Below are 18,239 nucleotides of genomic sequence, written 5' to 3' on the forward strand. Positions count from 1 at the left end.
TTGTAACCCCACTTTTGAGAAAATGGCATTTGAATATTTTGGTACACCTACTGGAGGGCCCTGCTTTGTCTACACCCATTCAGCATTGTTCACACCCTCTTAAGCCTTAGCCCCACCCATCTCTTTAAGGATTCCCATGCGAGGCCATATGCTAAACAGAGTGAGTACGACGGTAGTGTACTAAACAACCAAAGATTTCAAGACTAAAGGCTGGTTTATACTACTTCTATCGACATGTCTGTAAACAGTTGTCGCAGGGACATCATGAACATTCTATTGTCGTCCGACATCAAACTTGTCGTTATGAAAAAGTATAACATGAAAAAGTATAAACACAAAAATGACAGGCTGCATGACATCAGCAGCCCGTTTGTCCAAAATAGCATAACTGGTGTACGTTAACACCAATAAACCCATCCGTTTAAAAATGAATTTAGTAAATGTCAATCTAGCAAACCAGGCAACTAAAAGCAACTTTCTAAACATTGTTTTGGTTTGTTTCTAGTTTGTTAGCTAGCTAGTTAAAGTAAAGTTAGCTGGCTAGAGCCAGTTCAAATAATGACCATACCATATGGCTGACGACGTCTTAAATTTAGACAATTTGTATTCATTATTACAGAAAAATAAACTCACAACAATATCAATATTTACAAGTTAATGGCGAGCTAATTACAGAAAATAGCTTATGGTTACAAAATTAAAGCAGGGCATTCTACCGGAGAATTTTAGAACTTGGACACTCTCTCGTTGGCCTAACGTTATAGCCTAATTTGACTTTGGTGCAGGTCATGTTGTTCTTCACTTTACTGTCTCTGGTAAACACACAGTGTCAAATAAAATCAAAGTTTATTTGTCCCATGCACAGAATACAGAAGGTGTAAACGGTACAGTGAAATGGTCACTTGCATAGTGGAGTCTTTTGTTAAGACATGTAGCTAGCTAGCTAAACAATTATCCATAATCCCAATTCATAACGTTACTACCCTGCATGAATCTGCAGGTAGCTAAAACTAACCAACTAGGTTCAATGTTAGCTAGCTAGCTAACATTAGGCTATAACTAGCAATGCAAATCGCTCTGACTGTGATAACGTGCGTCTCGTGAGAGGTGTAGGAGTCAGGCGCAGGAGAGCAGGGATGAAGCGTGTTTAATCATATAGTCCACCAATACAAAAATGGCACAGATGAAAATCCCAAAACTACACTCACGATACTCAGCAACTCGTGCAAACGCACGGAGGAACAAACACAGTTCCGACACTTTACATAAACGTGCGTAAATCGTGAACACAACAAACATCAAATACAATCGAGCGCAATACACACAAGTCTAATCCCGCACGAACTAAGGCAGGCAACAGGTATCCTATATACACACAGAAATAAATGCAATTGAAACCAGGTGTGAAAAGAATCACAGACAAAACAAACAGAAAAGGAAAAAGGGATCGGTGGCGGCTAATAAACCGGCACCGCCGAGCGCCGCCCGAACAGGGAGAGGAGCTACCTTCGGTAGAAGTTGTGACACTGACATCCAAATAATATTACTACACAGATCATACACGTAACGTTAGCTAGCTAGCTAACAGTGCGCTTTACCTAACAATGAAAACAACTTTCTGACAAATTAGAAATGCAGAATATCTTAAAATGTAGCTAGCTAGACTCTCTTACCTGTATACATGGTTCAACGATTTTCCCTCTCTGTCACGGATGCCATGGTTGCCCTTAGTTTGAAGATGTAATCCGGAGACAGGTGTTTTATACAACAGTGTGTTCTCGTTTCAACTCCCTCTGCATATTTGCAATGAAACGACAGAATTTTCTCCATCTCCTTAGCTATCATACTCTGCTTCCACCGGACATTCCACTGATTTCAAAACTCGGTCCTCCTGAAAATTAGCAACACTTTTGCAGTTCTTCGTGATAAAAAAAAAAAGGAGAATTATAAAGGATTACCTACACATGCTGAGCAGCTCGTGTTATAGACAGACGCATGCTACATGACAGACCAATCCGAACTCATCTCTCGGCATGTCCAGCCCAGCCATTACCTCAGTCAATCATGGCTAGCGGGAAGGTTCCTGTATTTTTCCGTGGCTAAACCAACTAGGTTCAAAAGCCTGACCACACTGCACCCCTCCAGACCAGTAGGGAATAACATTATTCTATGTAATAGATGATCAATTATTCCATAATTCAAAATTATATCGCCCAATCCCACATTGACCCAGAGCGATCACTCTCTCTCTCTCTGGCCCCTTTTCTCTCTGTGTAGGGCAGTGAGATGCCCCTGGAGGAGCTGCTGGCGCTGTATGGCTACGAGGTGTCTGACCCCCTCCTACAGCAGGACAGGGAGCCCAATGAGCTGTCAGCCAGTCTGCCTGACATGACACTGGACAAGGTGAGACCTGGGTATACCTAGACATAGCTGAGACAGATAACTGAAAACACAGCCAGAAAAAGCATCAGATCAAGGGTGCTGAGTCCCTCGAATTCCACAGTCCAGACAGTTTTTGTTTCTTCTTAGTACTTCATTGATTAATTTGTTAGTAATTGGTTATTGGTGCACCTACCTGGTTTTCCAGGCAGAAATCAATCAATAGTTAAAAGGCAAGGTGGAAAACAGGCATAGAGTAAGCTGTAATTGTCGTGGAGCTGTGTACTCCTGCATTCAAAAGCATTGCATGATACATGTTTTGGCATTGACATGATGTCTATTGATTCTTTCATGGATAATTGTTACTTGGTCCGTAAAGAAATTAGTTAAGACTGCCTCTTGATGGCCTGTCTTGTCTATAAACACTCAGAAAACATGACAATTACAGAATCACTTTCATATATCATAAATGCCATTTACTTTACTGTGTGTGATGCTGAGAGAAGGTAGTGGACTGTTCCATTGAGACAGTAATTGACTGTTCCATTCTTCCAGGACCAGATAGCTAAGGATCTGTTCTCAGGAGAAGATGAAGAGGAGTCATCAGCTGATGACCTCACTCCCTCTGTCACCTCCCATGCCTCCGACCTCCTCCGCCGCCACCTAAGAGGTACAACCAATGATGTCTTATACAGTATCATACTATATAATGGGTATGACACACTTCCTCCCTTCTCAGCACAGCTACCACTTTCCATGAACAGACCTCCAACCACCCAGCCCACCACTCAGGAGAATCCCCTTCCTGTCATATCACATCAATATATTTTTTTTAAAAGACTGATTTGTTGTACCGGGAAGGTGTTATTGGGTAGTATTATGAGAATGCTACAAATTGGCAGTGGTGTAAAGTATTCAAGTAAAAATACTTTAAAGTACTACTTAAGGTTTTTGGGGTATCTGTACGTTACTTTACTATTTATATTTTTGACTACTTTTACTTCACTACATTCCTAAAGAAAATAATGTACTTTTTTCCCTGACACCCAAAAGTACTTGTTACATTTTGAATGATTAGCAGGCGAGGAAAATGGTTCAATTCACACATTTATCAAGAGAACATCCCTGGTCATCCCTACTGCCTCTGATCTGGCTGACTCACTAAACACACATGCTTTGTTTGTAAATTATGTTGGTGTGCCCCTAGCTATCAGCAAATTAAAAACACCAGAAAATGGTGCTGCCTGGTTTGCTTAATATAAGGAATTTGAAGTGATTTATACTTTTACTTTTGATACTTAAGTATGTTTAAAACCAAATACTTTTAGACTTTTACTCAAGTAGTATTTCACTGAGTGACTCACTTTTACTTGAATAATTTTCTAATAAGGTGTATTTACTTTTACTCAAGTATGACATTTGTGTACTTTTTCCACCACTGTATAGTGGTGTAACAAATGATCCCATTTTTGTTCTCCAGCCCATTCCCTGGCAAGTGGAGACAAAGGCACCTTAGTCAGCACCTCAGAAGAAGATTCAGACAATGATGACGACACCTCTATTCCCTCCAACGATGGACGCAAGGTGAGACACTGGGGACTACTTAACAGCGCTCAAATCCCCTACAATTACTCTTTAGGTAAATATAAAAACCTGTTGTCTGTGTGACTGAAACTGTGGTTGTTCTTTTACCAGGACATCATGGTGGGCTCAATGTACCAAGCCAAAATCCCTACTCTCAGCCTATACTCAGACCAGGAGAGAGGTAACCCCAAATTTCCCCTTTCAGAATCAGTGCATATTTTGGATTAGTGTGTTGACACTTTTTGATTCGCCTCCGTCTCACAAACATCCTTATACCTGTGTCTCTCCATCTCCTGCTCCCAGTCTATGAGAATGAGGACCAGCTCCTGTGGACCCCAGACATGCTGTCAGGCCAGGCTGTAGAGGAGTTCTTACTGAGTGCCCAGAGATGGGGAGGCCAGGAGGGCACTAAAGACACCCTTATCACTGGGGACATAATCAAAGACAATGATCAGGTACTGTAGCGAGTTGGGGACTAAAGCAGGAACAGAGTGGGACTTAGTGGGGCTAGAGCTATACTGAACAAAAATATGAACGCAACATGCAAGAATTTCTATGATTTTACTGAGTTACAGTTCATAAGGAAGTCAGTCAATTTAAATAAATTCATTAGGCCCTAATCTATGGATTTCACATGACTGGGCAGGGGCGTTGACGCAATCAGAATAATATTTTCCCTGCAAAAAGCCTTTATTACAGACAGAATACTCCTAAGTTTCATCAGCTGTCCGGTTGGCTGGTCTCGAATGATCCCGCAGGTGAAAAAGCCGGATGTGGAGGTTCTGGGCTGGTGTGGTTACATGTGGTTTGCGGTTGTGAGGCAGGTTGGACACACTGACAAATTCTCTAAAACAACATTGAAGGTGGCTTATGGTAGAGAAATTAACATAAAATTATCTGGCAACAGCTCTGGTGGACATACCTGCAGTCAGCATGCCAATTGCACGCTCCCTCAAAACTTTAAACATCTGTGGCTTTGTGTTGTGTGACAAAACTGCTCATTTTAGAGTGTTTTTTTTATTGTCCCCAGGACAAGGTGCACCTGTGTAATGATCATGCTGTTTAATCAGCTTCTTGATAATCCATCCACCTGACAGGTGTGGCATATCTTGGCAAAGGAGAAATGCTCACTTAACAGGGATGTAAACAAATTTGTGCGCAACATTTTGGAGAAATAAGCTTTTTGCTGTATGAAACATTTCTGTGAACTTTTATTTTAGCTCATGAAACATGGGACCAACACTTTACATGTTGCGTTTATATTTTTGTCCAGTATACGTTTGTTGGCTAATTAGCTTTGTTTGAATGTTGAGTTTATATTTTTGTCCAGTATACGTTTGTTGGCCAATTAGCTTTGTTTGAATGTTGAGTGACTTCTACACAGTTCACATTGTGGTCGAGGTCACAGATTTCAGTCACAACTGTTTCCCCTTTTTTTCTCTTTCCCTCAGGTTCTGTATGAGCTGGTGAAATGCAGCTTCAATGCAGAGGAGGCACTGAGAAGACTGCGCTTTAATGTGAAAGTATTCAGCGGTAAGACCTTTCACTACACATTTACTACTGCTGTCTAGTATGTATTGGCATCTTCTTGCGATACCTTACTAGTAACAACAACTCTATGAACTAATATCAATAATAACTCACTAGTGGAAGCGATTGATTAATTCAACTCAATACATTGTTGGGGTGGTGGTGGTTGGTCCTCAAAAACAAAATTGTATTGAGTTGAATTAAGATCCTTCAACTCAATAACCACCCCTGTAAATCAAAAATGTGTTGTTAATGCTCTCCAGCTGTTTAGTCTCTGGATGCTACTAGTATTTTCAATTTCAGAGCATTTTAAAAATATGTCCCAAATTTCTTGTGGGATCATGGAACTTCTTTGGTATCTTTGGAACTTCCTCTGCTTTCCCTTGGAAATGCAATTATTTGATAGACCTAACATGAGCCCATGTTAGCAACAACTTGAAAACACACTCATTCTATATAATGGCCTAGGTCAAATATTTAGGCTAAATCTCGGGGCTCATTTTCACAAAGAGTCTTATTCGTATCAGCAGTCCTACCCTGAAACCCTTTTTGAATATGGGCCATGGTGTAAGGGCTGTCGTTCTCCTCTTCCTCAGATGAGGAGAGGAGAGAAGGATCAGTGGACCAATACGCAGCATTAGGGAAATAAGCCATCTCTTTATTTGTAACGACGATGGCAACACGAAAAACAAAACACTTTCAAAATTACAAAACAAGAAAACGACGTAGACGAAAAACCTGAACATGAACTTACATAACTAACGTAAAACTCACGGACAGGAACAGACTACATCAAAACGAAACGAACAGCCAAACAGTCCCGTATGGTACATACATTCGACGACACAGGAGACAATCACCCACAAACAAACAGTGAGAACACCCTACCTAAATATGACTCTTAATTAGAGGAAAACGCAAAACACCTGCCTCTAAGAGCCATACCAGGCAACCCAAAACCAACATAGAAACAGAAAACATAGACTGCCCACCCAAAACACACGCCCTGACCATAAACACATACAAAAACAACATAAAACAGGTCAGGACCGTTACAGAACCCCCCCCCTCAAGGTGCGAACGCCGGGCGCACCAGCACAAAGTCCAGGGGAGGGTCTGGGTGGGCAGTTGACCACGGTGGTGGCTCAGGCTCTGGACGCTGTCCCCACACCACCATAGTCACTCCCCGCTTCTGTCTTCCCCTCCCAATGACCACCCTAAAACTAACATCCCCTAAATGAACGGCCAGCACCGGGAGAAGGGGCAGCACCGGGACAAGGGGCAGCACCGGGACAAGGGGCAGCACTGGGATAAGGGGCAGCACCGGGACAAGGGGCAGCACCAGGATAAGGACCAGCACCGGGATAAGGGGCAGCACCGGGATAAGGGGCAGCACCGGGACAAGGGGCAGCACCGGGACAAGGGGCAGCACCGGGACAAGGGGCAGCACCGGGACAGGGGGCAGCACCGGGACAAGGGGCAGCACCGGGACAAGGGGCAGCACCGGGACAAGGGGCAGCACCGGGACAAGGGGCAGCACCGGGATAAGGGGCAGGTCCCGGCTGATATACTCAGGCAGATCCTGACTGAACGGCTCTTGACGCTCATGGCTGGCTGACGGCTCTCGACGCTCATGGCTGGCTGACGGCTCTCGACGCTCATGGCTGGCTGACGGCTCTCGACGCTCATGGCAGGCTGACGGCTCTCGACGCTCATGGCAGGCTGACGGCTCTCGACGCTCATGGCAGGCTGACGGCTCTCGACGCTCATGGCAGGCTGACGGCTCTCGACGCTCATGGCAGGCTGACGGCTCTCGACGCTCATGGCAGGCTGACGGCTCTCGACGCTCATGGCAGGCTGACGGCTCTCGCTGCTCATGGCTCGCTGGCGGCTCTGGCAGATCCTGTCTGGTTGGCGGCTCTGGCAGATCCTGTCTGGTTGGCGGCTCTGGCAGATCCTGTCTGGTTGGCGGCTCTGGCAGATCCTGTCTGGTTGGCGGCTCTGGCAGATCCTGTCTGGTTGGCGGCTCTGGCAGATCCTGTCTGGCGGGCGGCTCTAGCGGCTCCTGTCTGGCGTGCGGCTCTAGCGGCTCCTGTCTGGCAGACGGCTCTGTAGGCTCATGGCAGACGGGCGGCTTAGCAGGCTCATGGCAGACGGGCGGCTTTGCAGGCTCATTGCAGACGGATGGCTCAGACGGCGCTGGGGAGACGGATGGCTCAGATGGCGCTGGGGAGACGGATGGCTCAGATGGCGCTGGGGAGACGGATGGCTCAGATGGCGCTGGTGAGACGGATGGCTCTGGCCGGATACGGCGCACTGTAGACCTGGTGCGTGGTGCCGGAACTGGAGGCACCGGGCTAAGGATAAGCACCTTCCTACTAGTGCGGGGAGCAAGGACAGGGCACACTGTACTCTCAAAGCCCACTCTATAACTGATGCGAGGTACCGGCACTGGTGACACCGGGCTGAGGACAAGCACATCAGGATTAGTAGGGGGAGAAGATACAGTGTGTACAGGGCTCTGGAGACGCACAGGAGGCTTAGTGCGTGGTGCCGGAACTGGAGGCACCGGGCTAGATACACGCACTACAGGGAGAGTGCGTGGAGGAGGAACAGGGCTCAGGAGACGCACTGGTAGCCTAGTGCGTAGTGTAGGCACTGTAGGTACTAGGCTGGGGCGGGGAGGTGGCGCCGGAAATACCGGACCGTGGAGGCGTACTGGCACTCTTGAGCATTGAGCCTGCCCAACCTTACCTGGTTGAATGCTCTCGGTCACCCGACCAGTGCGGGGAGGTGGAATAACCCGCACCGGCCTATGTAGGCGAACCGGGGAAACCATGCGTAAGGCAGGTGCCATGTATGCCGGCCCGAGGAGACACACTGGAGACCAGACGCGTTGAGCCGGCCTCATGACACCTGGCTCAATACCCAATCTAGCCCTACCAGTGCGGGGAGGTGGAATAACCCGCACTGGCCTATGCACTCGTACAGGAGACACCGTGCGCTCTACTGCGTAACACGGCGCCTGCCCGTACTCCCGCTCTCCACGGTAAGCCTGGGAAGTGGGCGCAGGTCTCCTACCTGCCCTTGGCCCACTACCTCTTAGCCACCCCCCAGGAAATTTTTGGGTGTTACTTACGGGCTTTTTGGGCTTCCGTGCCAGACGCGTTCCCTCATAACTCCGGTTCCTCTCTCCGGTAGCCTCTGCTCTCCTCAGTGCCTCCAGCTGTTCCCATGGGAGGCGATCCCTACCAGCCAGGATCTCCTCCCATGTGTAGCAACCCTTTCCGTCCAATATATCGTCCCATGTCCATTGCTCCTTCTTTTCCTGTCCCTTACTCCGTTGAGTTTTCCCTTGCCGCTTGGTCCTAGCGTGGTGGGTGATTCTGTAAGGGCTGTCGTTCTCCTCTTCCTCAGATGAGGAGAGGAGAGAAGGATCAGTGGACCAATACGCAGCATTAGGGAAATAAGCCATCTCTTTATTTGTAACGACGATGGCAACACGAAAAACAAAACACTTTCAAAATTACAAAACAAGAAAACGACGTAGACGAAAAACCTGAACATGAACTTACATAACTAACGTAAAACTCACGGACAGGAACAGACTACATCAAAACGAAACGAACAGCCAAACAGTCCCGTATGGTACATACATTCGACGACACAGGAGACAATCACTCACAAACAAACAGTGAGAACACCCTACCTAAATATGACTCTTAATTAGAGGAAAACGCAAAACACCTGCCTCTAATTAAGAGCCATACCAGGCAACCCAAAACCAACATAGAAACAGAAAACATAGACTGCCCACCCAAAACACACGCCCTGACCATAAACACATACAAAAACAACATAAAACAGGTCAGGACCGTTACACATGGTCTGTCATCTTGACTAAGGCTATAAAATGTTTTTGATCCTGCATTTCCGTTGTGCACATCCAAGCTTGGAGTTTAGGTGAAAATGTAGCTAATTGTGCGCGCTCCAGTGTAGGCTGACAAATTATTTCAGTAACAACAACTCTCAACAACTCTCTAAATAAAACCTCGTCTCTGTCTGACCACCTCTATAGGGAGATTGTTTTGCGGTATTATAATATAGATAATGGAAATCATTGCATTCAAACTTTGTGGCGCTTATGGGGAGAATGGATTTACAGTTATCATCTTGACATGGTGAGTTACTGTAATATGGCTGTAATATGAGTTACAAATAATTCAAGTCTCCTTTTAGGGTATATTCCCACCTAACTGCTGTTGTCTTCTGTGTAGAGGAGCTGTGTGCCTGGAGCGAGGAGGAGTGTCGAAACTTTGAACATGGCTATCGAGTTCATGGGAAGAACTTCCACCTCATTCAGGCCAATAAGGTGAGCAGAACAGAAACTTCCATCGTCAGGTTTGGGGAGAACCTGATTTGCTACAAAGCTGAAATTCTCTGTTTTTCAGTCATGACATTGACTGGTATCATACATTACCCCTTAAATGCAAATGTTGACAGCTGCTTCGTCATAACCTGAGGCGTACCTGTACAAACCTGCTTGTCTGCATTGATCAGACAGGAAACTCACTGATTTCCATACTGCAGCAAACAGTAAACTACACTGTGTTTACATGTCAGGTACGCACACGGTCGGTGGGGGAGTGTGTGGAGTATTACTACATGTGGAAGAAGTCGGACCGCCATGAGTACTTTACCCAGCAGACCACCAAGCTGGGTCGCAAGAAGTACAGTCTGCAGTCAGGGAACATGTAAGTAGCACTGCAGATATGAGACGGTCTCTCAATGACCCTTTCTCAGGGATGCAAACTAGTCACCTTTCAGCAGAATTCACCGTTTTGAATCCAAAATAGGTGACCTACGTGATTCGTGTAGATCTGATGAGGAAAGTTTGAGCGATGGGTGTGGGGGGCTTTGGATGACTACTGGCTGTGTGCGAACGGGAGATGCACGTTTGGAGCAGTACTGGCTGTATCCAAGGCTCAGCCAATCGTTCACATAACAACAGAATGCAGGATACGACTGAAGAGAGAACAAATGACCAATGTGCTAGTTACAGCGTCAGCGCGCGCTCTGGAAAGAGGCGTGGAAGGCAGTTTGACTGTTAATCCCCTGAACTATAACGAAGAGGTAGGTGAGAAGCCTGACCACGGAGACGGGGGTGAGAAGGTGATGAAGCGTACTTCATGAGCTGTAACCGAAAACTGTCATTTGGAAAGTTTGAGGTGAGGGAGAAAGTGTGGTGGAACAAGTATTGTTAGCATTGTTAAGTATCTTGCTAGCTGGATCGAATTATCCGTTATAGCTTTCCAGAGAAATGTTGAGCAACATCAGCCAACATCAACTGAACTGATCAAATAATTGAGTTTATGGTGTGAAAATTAGCAGGCTAAAAAAAGTCAGACAGCTAACATCAGATGAGCTAACGTTAGTAACCTAACAAATTCGCTCGCTATAGTATTAACTGGTAACGTTAACGTTATACGAATCATTGCCGTTCCTCAAGTTATAACTCATTAGTTACTTACTGGACCCTGGCAATCTGTGTGAAATGTTAACGTTAACTAACTTGGCTAACGAACTAACTACTATCTGTGAACTAATGTTTTCCCACTACAGTAAGTTATGTGGTTCATTTTCAGAATGAGAGAATTAGGTGAAAATGAGGCGTTGCTTGTTGAACAGTTAAGTGGAGCTGGGCCTGGCTTAAACTGGGTGCCACTATAGAGGTAAACTGGATGCCACACACTTTCCCTCTTTCTCACTTTTTCAATAGAGTGGATAAAAAGGGGTATGCCAGGTGTACTCTCTGCCTGAGAAAAGATCAATTATGCCAACAAAGGGTATCATGCTCTGCTGGCACATTGTAATTGGCAGTAATTGTACAATGTAATAATATGCAGTGTAGCCTAAAGATGATTGCTTTTGTTGTGTTGAACTTGACAGTAACACTTACTCAGTGAACATTATTTTTGCACACATGTAGCCTTGTGCACTTGATCGATGTCTACTATAGTGACCACTAGAATAGAGCAAAAATAGAATGCCTATTTGTTTCATTCTATTTCTACTTAAGATGTTTTTTTCCCAAGTGCAATATGTATGTGTGTGGTCACAAGTGTTCTATTATAAAGGCTGTCATGGCTAACAGCAATAGTGTATTGGTTTTTTCCTCAAGACTTGACTGTCATTTGCAGTAAAGTCTAGGCAACACATCATTGGAATGCTTCCTTTACATTTTTTAGCTGTGTGTTAGGTTCACATTAACCACTTTTTATTTTACACACAGAGACTGATCATGTAGATCATATTCTTTGTTTAATTAGTTAAAACCTGCATTTCCCCCTGGCAGGGATTTTTTGCATGTTTCAGTGCAAAAAAGAAAAAGTGTCACCTTTTTGGGCCCTCACTAGTTTGTATCCCTGCTTTCTAGACTTGACACTCAAGCTGCATTTAAATGTCGGCTAAATTAGGACATGCCCCCATCATGTTGTTGTTGTTGTGATCTGCTCCTTGGCCTGACATTGTTCTCAGAATATATTATTTAAATATGGTGTAGGAAAAGGAAATGTGGACACAGTGTGGACACAGTAGACATATCTTTACCATGATGGGAATGTGACAGGATCATCTTTATCAGAACAGGAAAGCTGCATGTAAACAACAGGTGTAGAGACAAGTAAACAATATAACCTCCCAATTGTCTTTGTTTTCAGACCAGAGATTTGTATTATGTTTAGCTGATATCATGCTGGGAGTTTGAAACTCAAAACGGAAATGAATGTTCTTCTTGGACAAGTTCATGTGCAGTTGGGACTGTTTACACAAGTTTCCTACTGTGTTGTCTTCCAGGGAGGATGGTGAGCAGGATGGAGAGCAGGATGGAGAGGTTGGGGAGATGGAGGGGTGCTCCCAGATTGAGCCCCACTCACCCCCACCAGTCATGGACCTGGACAAGCAAGGTAACTCCTGGTCCCTAGCTGTAGTCCCAGCCCCAGTACGATACCTCAGCTCTGGCCCTGATTCCTGCCCCAGATAATTTTACTGAGACCGACAGACCACAAACACTACAGCTTGTTTGAAGGACTGCGGTCAGAAGAGTTAGCTAGAACCATAAGTGATAGTTGTATGCCCTCTCCTCTGAAGTCGCAGGAATCCACTAGAGGTTGACCGATTATGATTTTTCAACGCCGATACCGATATCGGTTATTGGAGGACCAAAAAAAGCCATTACCGATTAATCGGCCGATTTGTAAATCAAATAATTTGTAATAATGACAACAATACTGAATGAACACTTATTTTAACTTAATATAATACATCAATAAAATCAATTTAGCCTCAAATAAATAATGAAACATGTTCAATTTGGTTTAAATAATGCAAAAACAAAGTATTGGAGGAGAAAGTAAAAGTGCAATATGTGCCATGTAAAAAAGCTAACGTTTAAGTTCCTTGCTCAGAACATGAGAACATATGAAAGCTGGTGGTTCCTTTTAACATGAGGCTTCAATATTCCCAGGTAAGAAGTTTTAGGTTGTAGTTATTGTAGGACTATTTCTCTCTATACCATTTGTATTTCATATACCTTTGACTATTGGATGTTCTTATAGGCACTTTAGTATTGCCAGCGTAACAGTATAGCTTCCGTCCCTCTCCTCGCCCCTACCTGGGATCGAACCAGGAACACATCGACAACAGCCACCCTCGAAGCATCGTTACCCATCGCTCCACAAAAGCCGTGGCCCTTGCAGGGGGAACAACTACTCCAAGTCTCAGAGCGAGTGACGTCACCGATTGAAAAGCTATTAGCGCGCACCCCGCTAACTAGCTAGCCATTTCACATCAGTTACACCAGCCTAATCTCGGGAGTTGATAGGCTTGAAGTCATAAACAGCTCAATGCTTGAAGCATTGCGAAGAGCTGCTGGCAAAACGCACGAAAGTGCTGTTTGAATTCATGCGTACGAGCCTGCTGCTGCCTACCAGTCAGACTGCTCTATCACATATCAAATCATAGACTTAATTATAACATAATAACACACAGAAATACGAGCCTTTGGTCATTAATATGTTGGATCCGGAAACTATCATTTCGAAAACAAAACGTTTATTCTTTCAGTGAAATGCGGAACCATTCCGTATTTTATCTAACGGGTGGTATCCCTAAGTCTAAATATTGCTGTTACATTGTACAACCGTCAATGTTATGTCATAATTATGTACAATTCTGGCAAATTAATTACGGTCTTTGTTAGGAATAAATGGACTTCACACAGTTCGCAACGAGCCAGGCGGCCCAAACTGCTGCATATACCCTGACTGCTTGCACGGAACGCAAGAGAAGTGACACAATTTCCCTAAATATAAGAAATTCATGTTAGCAGGCAATATTAACAAAATATGCAGGTTTAAAATATATACTTGTGTATAGATTTTAAGAAAGGCGTTGATGTTTATGGTTAGGTACATTGGTGCAACGACAGTGCTTTTTTTTGCGAATGAGCTTGTTAAATCATCACCCGTTTGGCGAAGTAGGCTGTGATTCAATGAGAAATTAACAGGCACTGCATTGATTATATGCAACGCAGGACAAGCTAGTTAAACTAGTAATATCATCAACCATGTGTAGTTAACTAGTGATTATGTTAAGATTGATTGTTTTTTACAAGATAAGTTTAATGCTAGCTAGCAACTTACCTTGGCTTCTTGCTGCCCTCGAGTAACAGGTAGTCAGCCTGCCACGCAGGCTCCTCGTGGAGTGCAATGTAAGGCAGGTGGTTAGAGCTTTGGACTAGTAACTGTAAGGTTGCAAAAACGAATCCCCGAGCTGACAAGGTAAAAATCTGTCGTTCTGCCCCTGAACAAAGGCAGTTAACCCACCGTTCCTATGTCGTCATTGAAAATAAGAATGTGTTCTTAACTGACTTGCCTAGTTAAATGAAGGTGTAACGGCTTTCCTCCTCCTCTTCATCCGAAGAGGAGGAGCAGGGATTTAACCAAAATGCAGCGTGGTTATATGACATGATTTTTAATAAACAAAACAGAAAACACGACGAACACTTGAATAATTACAAAACAATAAATGACGTAGACAGACCTGGACGACAAACTTACATGAAACACGAAGAACGCATGAACAGGAAAACTGACTACATAAAACGAACGAACAAACAAAACCGAAAACAGTCCCGTGTGGCGTAACAGACACTGACACAGGAGACAACCACCCACAACAATCAATGTGAAAACACCTACCTTAATATGGCTCTCAATCAGAGGAAATGAAAACCACCTGCCTCTAATTGAGAGCCATATCAGGTCACCCTTAACCAACATAGAAACACAAAACATAGACTGCCCACCCAAACTCACGTCCTGACCAACTAACACATACAAAACTAACAGAAAACAGGTCAGGAATGTGACAGAAGGTGTATAAAAAAAATAAAAAAACGGCCAAATCGGTGTCCAAAAATACCGATATCCGATTGTTATGAAAACTTGAAATCGGCCCTAATTAATCGGCCATTCCGATTAATCGGTCGACCTCTAGAATCCACCCACTTGCTGTACCATTTCAAAGATATGTCATGCCAAATCACCCCATATCCACCTGTCTTTGTCTTATTACTTGTCTTATTATTTATTTTCTTGATTACATTATTTGTCTGTTTGATGGGTTGTGTTTATTAACATATGATTTAAAGCATTTTTATGTATTGTTTTATGTGTCTGTTTTCCCATTGCTTTGTGTGTGTTTGTCTGTGGTGTTTCTACCTGTGTGTTGACATGGCGGTGCAGAGGAGGAGGGCCGACCTCGTCGCAGACGAACGCCCCGCTTTCTCTTAAAGCCCTGAGCTCACTACACACAGGCCACTCTAATCAGGCAGGGCCACCAGGTAAAGATTCTAACCAGACAGGGCCACCAGGTAAAGATCCTAACCAGACAGGGCCACCAGGTAAAGATCCTAACCAGACAGGGCCACCAGGTAAAGATCCTAACCAGACAGGGCCACCAGGTAAATATTCTAACCAGGCAGGGCCACCAGGTAAAGATTCTAACCAGACAGGGCCACCAGGTAAAGACTCTAACCAGACAGGGCCACCAGGTAAATATTCTAACCAGGCAGGGCCACCAGGTAAATATTCTAACCAGGCAGGGCCACCAGGTAAAGATTCTAACCAGACAGGGCCACCAGGTAAAGACTCTAACCAGACAGGGCCACCAGGTAAAGACTCTAAACAGGCAGGGCCACCAGGTAAAGACTCTAACCAGGCAGGGCCACCAGGTAAAGACTCTAAACAGGCAAGGCCACCAGGTAAAGACTCTAACCAGGCAGGGCCACCAGGTAAAGATTCTAACCAGACAGGGCCACCAGGTAAAGACTCTAACCAGACAGGGCCACCAGGTAAAGACTCTAACCAGACAGGGCCACCAGGTAAAGACTCTAAACAGGCAGGGCCACCAGGTAAAGACTCTAACCAGGCAGGGCCACCAGGTAAAGACTCTAACCAGGCAGGGCCACCAGGTAAAGATTCTAACCAGACAGGGCCACCAGGTAAAGACTCTAACCAGACAGGGCCACCAGGTAAAGACTCTAACCAGACAGGGCCACCAGGTAAAGACTCTAAACAGGCAGGGCCACCAGGTAAAGACTCTAACCAGGCAGGGCCACCAGGTAAAGACTCTAAACAGGCAGGGCCACCAGGTAAAGACTCTAACCAGGCAGGGCCACCAGGTAAAGATTCTAACCAGACAGGGCCACCAGGTAAAGACTCTAACCAGACAGGGCCACCAGGTAAAGACTCTAACCAGACAGGGCCACCAGGTAAAGACTCTAAACAGGCAGGGCCACCAGGTAAAGACTCTAACCAGGCAGGGCCACCAGGTAAAGATTCTAACCAGGCAGGGCCACCAGGTAAAGATTCTAACCAGACAGGGCCACCAGGTAAAGACTCTAACCAGACAGGGCCACCAGGTAAAGACTCTAACCAGGTAGGGCCACCAGGTAAAGACTCTAACCAGGCAGGGCCACCAGGTAAAGACTCTAAACAGGCAGGGCCACCAGGTAAAGACTCTAAACAGGCAGGGCCACCAGGTAAAGACTCTAACCAGACAGGGCCACCAGGTAAAGACTCTAAACAGGCAGGGCCACCAGGTAAAGACTCTAAACAGGCAGGGCCACCAGGGAAATACTCTAAACAGGCAGGGCCACCAGGTAAAGACTCTAACCAGGCAGGGCCACCAGGTAAAGACTCTAAACAGGCAAGGCCACCAGGTAAAGACTCTAACCAGGCAGGGCCACCAGGTAAAGATTCTAACCAGACAGGGCCACCAGGTAAAGACTCTAACCAGACAGGGCCACCAGGTAAAGACTCTAACCAGACAGGGCCACCAGGTAAAGACTCTAAACAGGCAGGGCCACCAGGTAAAGACTCTAACCAGGCAGGGCCACCAGGTAAAGATTCTAACCAGACAGGGCCACCAGGTAAAGACTCTAACCAGACAGGGCCACCAGGTAAAGACTCTAACCAGGCAGGGCCACCAGGTAAAGACTCTAACCAGGCAGGGCCACCAGGTAAAGACTCTAAACAGGCAGGGCCACCAGGTAAAGACTCTAACCAGGCAGGGCCACCAGGTAAAGACTCTAACCAGACAGGGCCACCAGGTAAAGACTCTAAACAGGCAGGGCCACCAGGTAAAGACTCTAACCAGGCAGGGCCACCAGGGAAAGACTCTAACCAGGCAGGGCCACCAGGTAAAGACTCTAACTAGACAGGGCCACCAGGTAAAGACTCTAACCAGACAGGGCCACCAGGTAAAGATTCTAACCAGACAGGGCCACCAGGTAAAGATCCTAACCAGACAGGGCCACCAGGTAAAGATCCTAACCAGACAGGGCCACCAGGTAAAGATCCTAACCAGACAGGGCCACCAGGTAAAGATCCTAACCAGACAGGGCCACCAGGTAAAGATCCTAACCAGACAGGGCCACCAGGTAAAGATTCTAACCAGGCAGGGCCACCAGGTAAAGATTCTAACCAGACAGGGCCACCAGGTAAAGATTCTAACCAGACAGGGCCACCAGGTAAATATTCTAACCAGGCAGGGCCACCAGGTAAAGATTCTAACCAGACAGGGCCACCAGGTAAAGACTCTAACCAGACAGGGCCACCAGGTAAAGACTCTAAACAGGCAGGGCCACCAGGTAAAGACTCTAACCAGGCAGGGCCACCAGGTAAAGACTCTAAACAGGCAGGGCCACCAGGTAAAGACTCTAACCAGGCAGGGCCACCAGGGAAATACTCTAACCAGGCAGGGCCACCAGGTAAAGACTCTAACTAGACAGGGCCACCAGGTAAAGACTCTAACCAGACAGGGCCACCAGGTAAAGATTCTAACCAGACAGGGCCACCAGGTAAAGACTCTAACCAGACAGGGCCACCAGGTAAAGACAGACAGAGAGAGGGATAGAGGGGATGGGGTGAGGGAGGTCTGGGGACAAGCTTCACTAACCCTACCTAGCTAATACTAACCCCACTGGAGTGCTTGATATGAGGTCAGGTTTTCATGAGGTCAAGTTTCATGTGGTCAGAACTAGAGGGTCTTTTCCAAAATACTTTTGAGGGCATTATGATTCTCAGGCCAGGAAGTTGAAAGTATGAAATATAAACTACTAAACCATAATCAAATCTCAGGGCTCATGAAAATTATTTTATTGGAGGCTTAGCATTTTAGAA

At 45.6% G+C, this 18,239-nt stretch overlaps 1 protein-coding gene across 1 annotated transcript in view; it reads left to right on the plus strand.

The window, feature by feature from the left end:
• LOC129810672 (mesoderm induction early response protein 2-like) overlaps positions 1-18,239 on the plus strand; it is a 28,167-nt gene that overhangs the window by 4,134 nt on the left and 5,794 nt on the right. Inside the window, 9 exon segments of the mRNA XM_055861423.1 lie at positions 2,278-2,403; positions 2,935-3,049; positions 3,860-3,963; positions 4,075-4,144; positions 4,267-4,418; positions 5,415-5,496; positions 9,771-9,865; positions 10,117-10,247; positions 12,349-12,458. Coding sequence (XP_055717398.1) covers positions 2,278-2,403; positions 2,935-3,049; positions 3,860-3,963; positions 4,075-4,144; positions 4,267-4,418; positions 5,415-5,496; positions 9,771-9,865; positions 10,117-10,247; positions 12,349-12,458 — 985 coding nt within the window.

This window comes from Salvelinus fontinalis, chromosome 14, assembly GCF_029448725.1.
Source record: "Salvelinus fontinalis isolate EN_2023a chromosome 14, ASM2944872v1, whole genome shotgun sequence".
Classification (NCBI taxonomy): Eukaryota; Metazoa; Chordata; class Actinopteri; order Salmoniformes; family Salmonidae; genus Salvelinus; species Salvelinus fontinalis.